The 4336-nt window shown below is 36.5% G+C and overlaps 1 protein-coding gene across 1 annotated transcript; it reads left to right on the forward strand.

Annotated features, from left to right (window-relative positions):
- Window positions 1-1328: 1328 nt before the first annotated feature.
- LOC134291738 (uncharacterized) lies at window positions 1329-4080 on the forward strand. The gene is made up of 2 exons (XM_062859865.1): window positions 1329-2267; window positions 2331-4080. The coding sequence occupies exons 1-2, from the start codon at window positions 1377-1379 to the stop codon at window positions 2874-2876; spliced, it is 1437 nt and encodes a 478-aa protein (XP_062715849.1). The 5' UTR covers window positions 1329-1376; the 3' UTR covers window positions 2877-4080.
- Window positions 4081-4336: the final 256 nt, after the last annotated feature.

Consider the following 4336-nt stretch of genomic DNA (forward strand, 5'->3'; position numbering starts at 1 on the left):
TTTGACATTATTTCAATTGGTACTCAAGTTATCAGCAAGAAAATGTGTTAACCCTTTGGAGACGTCATTTTCACTTCTCTAGATGCAACCTCGCTAGTCTAGAACACGTTTGTGTCTCCCATCCGTCTTCAAAGGGTTAAAGTGATCAATTTGACCCCGGTTTACGGTACTTGACCGCTGCCCGAAATGGCCTGAAAGTTGCCAATCCATATAGGACTGCACTTCATGTGCCTCTATTCTGCCAGAACCCTATGAATGTGCATTAAAATTAGGGGAACCACGTGGTCATTTTTTGGGATATTCGGAACCCATCCTTGGGTTCAACCATCCCGGCGATCTCGAATACTTCGAAGATCTGTATAACGTCAAAGCGGTAATAAACGTTGAACGGACTTCGAATATTCACGTCAAGCGTATGATGTTGGACATTTCAAGGGGAATAAACCGCAACCAACGATCGTTTCCTGAGCTGGGATATAAAATAACAGCAAAAGATAACCAGTATACTTAAATTGAACCCTACAAATGCGCAATAAAATAAAACATCAAAAATCGACAACATGTAACCCAAACGCATTGAAATTTCCGTGCACAGAAAAACGAGGCTTCATCATTGGTCTTGGATACATCAGTCTATTCTGGGTTGTATTTTCTGCGGCAGTTCGACCTATTGCTCGCAGCATCTGTTGCTTTCTACTGATCTAGTATTTTTAATCCTAATCCGCCGATTGAGAATAAAATACAAAACGGCTGCACGTACATGTCCGTGTTAGGGAACAATTCGCATCTCTTGTAGATAGTCCGTTATTCGTCGCTAGAAATGACCTGAAGTATGCAATCAGAGTAAAACTGCACTTGTTGAGGCTATATTTAACCTGAGTGAAAATAAAATAGAACACACCGAGAAATATGTCTACTCAGTGGCTGAGTTGGTCTTATTCAGAAATCTAAAATTCCTTTGTTTTGTTACTCAGTTTCATCTAAAAAGGGGGCAACACATTGCAAATAATTTGCCCCACTTTGAGCTGAAACTGAGTAAGAAAACTAAGGATTTTTCGATTTCTGAGTAGGACCAACTCAGCCACCAAGTAGATTTTTTTCTCGGTGCATGAAACTTGAAAATAAAGCTTGTTACTTGTCTGTCGTGATATTCTTTACCCATCGAAGGCTATTTTCTCCTGCCTTTCATCCGTGTTTATTTTTTTCTTCTTTTAAGTTGAGAACAGGCAGAACAACTACCCAGATTTGGCAACAGAGCATCCCTGCCTCTCATAGTTAAGGTTCTGCTACAAATATTCAACTACCTCATTTCTATCGTATCAGTCTAATTGTCGACAAACGTGTGCTAGTAGTAAACGTGTACCCACCCATCCACAATGGCTTCATCCGGTTGTGATCAAAACATCAACAACCTGCCGGATGGCATTCTTCAGGAAATCTTCAGCTATCTTCATGTGGAAGATCGCAAAACGGCCGCGTTGGTGTGCCGCCTTTGGGAGAAGGAAGCTTTCTCCGCTCGTTTACTAGCCAATGTCCTGCTTCGTATTTTCCACACTAATTGCCCCATAAAACTGAAAGTGCTGCAAAATAGTACGCGCAAATATAGGAACGTCAGGATATGTGATAATCATCGGTGCGAGGACACCTTCGAATTCATTGTGGCTGTTTTAGATAAATTCGGGACGACAATAGAAGGATTCACAATCAACGGCCCCCATACGACAGCGCAGTTGAAGGTATTTGCAAATATGATACCTTATTTGAAAAGACTGAAAATTTTTGTTATGTTTTCGGGAACGCGTCAGAATGAGCTTCCGGTTTTGGGCATGCTGCATGAAATGCATGTAACGTTCTCCTCGCAAGAGGATTTAGATGTGCTACGCATAGCGCCGAACGTGCAGCGTTTGAGTTTAATCAACTATGGCCACAATATACGGGTATACGAAGTATTGGAACTCCGTGCAAACCAACTGAGGTCGTTGGATTTGTACATCAGTGATCTGTACTCTATAGATAAGCTGCGGTTCGAGAAATTAGAAGTTCTGAAGCTTCGATTACTATTAAGTAATGAGTTTGAAAGCCACAGACTACATAATCTGTTTAAGGGATTACGAGAGTTGAAGGCTGCTCATTTGGGTTTTAGTATATCTGAGTCCACGCTGGCAGTCTTATGTAGTAGCTGTCCTAAGCTTAACACGCTCGAGATTAGGGCCAAAAATTTGACGGTTGATTCGTTTAAGTACCTGAATAAACTGAAAAATCTTCAGGTAATTTTGACTGAATTGAACACATTTCATGCTCAATAGCGATATTAATGTTTTTTTTTTCAGGTTTTCATGGTTAAAGATCTTGATATGAGATTATTAGCACAGTCTGATCCAGTCAATGCCATCAAGGCGCTGCATTTTGATGCGGATTACGTGGAGAACGTGGAATTCGTTGACAAACTGTATAAAGTTTTTCCCAACGTCAGTAGCATGGAGATAACCAATATACATACCGAAGGTTTCACGACATTCCGTCACATTTGCAGAAAATTCATCCAGTTGACCAAATTGACTATTATTGGAGAACCATTGATTGAAGCAATCGAAAAGTACAACCCTCTAGATAATCTTGGAAACGTGGAGGAACTACGTTTTGTCGAAACTTCTACATTCGGTACAGCAATTTCGCCAAATCGTGTCAAACGTTTGATTTTGGATGTTCTGCAAAAAAATAAATATTTATGTATCAATAGATATTTTCCCCATCTAAAACATCTGGAAGTTAGACGCCGTTGGAAATTATCTCCGGAAGACATCGCAATGGTGCATCGTAAATTTCCAAATTGTGTTGTTGATTACGTGCTCACAAATGTACTCCGTGCTGAATAAGTTCGGATATACAGTACAATAAAATTGAATTTATTTCCCATCTGTAATTCAAACTGGCAAAGTTAATGTATTATTTTAAAGCTCACATAATACTTATCAAATGTTTTGAAATAAACTGTCCTTTATCCTTTTCTATTAATTGCAAATGTGTCTCAAGTTCCTTTTGGCACGCACGTCTTTCATTGGTATTTCGTCTAGTTTTTATTGAGTAATGGCGTTAAGTTAATCAAATTAGGATGTTGTCCTCCGCATTAGTAATAGCAACTATGACCATACGAAATAATCTACCCGACTAGAAAATTATATCAGGTTTATATCATATTATGTTATGATGTTATAACATTTTTCTATAACTTATTTTGTTATAAACTAGATGCAGGATGATGTTGAAATAACTAAAATTGTAACAAAATTACACCGGTCTAATCAAGAACCTATTCTGATACAATCACATCAAAATTATAACAACATGTGATATGAATTTTAGCCTCAGGATTACTAGTTTCTATCCAAATTTGATACAATTTTGTAACATTATTTACCAAATGTCGTAGACTCTAAACTAAATTATAATACAATGAGTAGGTAATCGAACAACATTTATAACATAATGTGATATAATTGAGTTATAGTATTTTGAAAACACCAAGGATGTTGAACATGATTATATCACAATGAGTTGTAAATATCATGGTTTGTTATAATCATGTTTCAATTATGTTATAATGTTCTAGTCAGGTATAAGATTCAGATTGGGTGAAGTACGGAGTCATTTCATCTTGATCTTTAATGACTTTTGTTTTGTAAAAAAGCAATGCTGCGTTATATCTAAGTTTTACCCATAATTATCTTTTCCAAAACTTGATTATATACCTATTGTGGCAAATTTTGCCACAATTTATTGCTGTTTTTTACCCTTATTCGAAAGATTATTGAATTAACTGGTTTAGTTAAATAACTAAGTTTTCTAGAGCAAAATAGCTCAAATGTAGTGTGTTTTAATTTGTTTTTGTAAATTATCTTTGAATAATGCGTAATAAATTAAAATTCTTTCTCAGGCAAAGTGGCGGCCCCTGTTCCACTCAACAATTCGTTCTTTGGCATTAAACATCTCTCTCTTATCGTTTACTTGCAATTTCGATTTGAACATCGCATTTCAAGTCATAAATTTGCAACTGTCAAGGTAAGCACTTTTTTGCGCATTGTGTCGCACATTTAAATCGAAATTGCAAGAAAACGATAAGTGATAAAAGTTTGATGTCAAAGAACAAATCGTAGAGTGGAACAGGGGCCATAATTTTGCCGAAGAAAGAATTTTAATTTACAACGCAAGTTTCATAGATAATTGACAAAAACAAATTAAAATACAATATTTTGAGCTGTTTTGCTCTAGAAAACTTAGTTATTTCACTAAACCAATTTATTCAAAGATACCATTTCATAGAAAATTCAATAAACTT

Source organism: Aedes albopictus, chromosome 3, assembly GCF_035046485.1.
Source record: "Aedes albopictus strain Foshan chromosome 3, AalbF5, whole genome shotgun sequence".
In the NCBI taxonomy this organism is placed as follows: domain Eukaryota; kingdom Metazoa; phylum Arthropoda; class Insecta; order Diptera; family Culicidae; genus Aedes; species Aedes albopictus.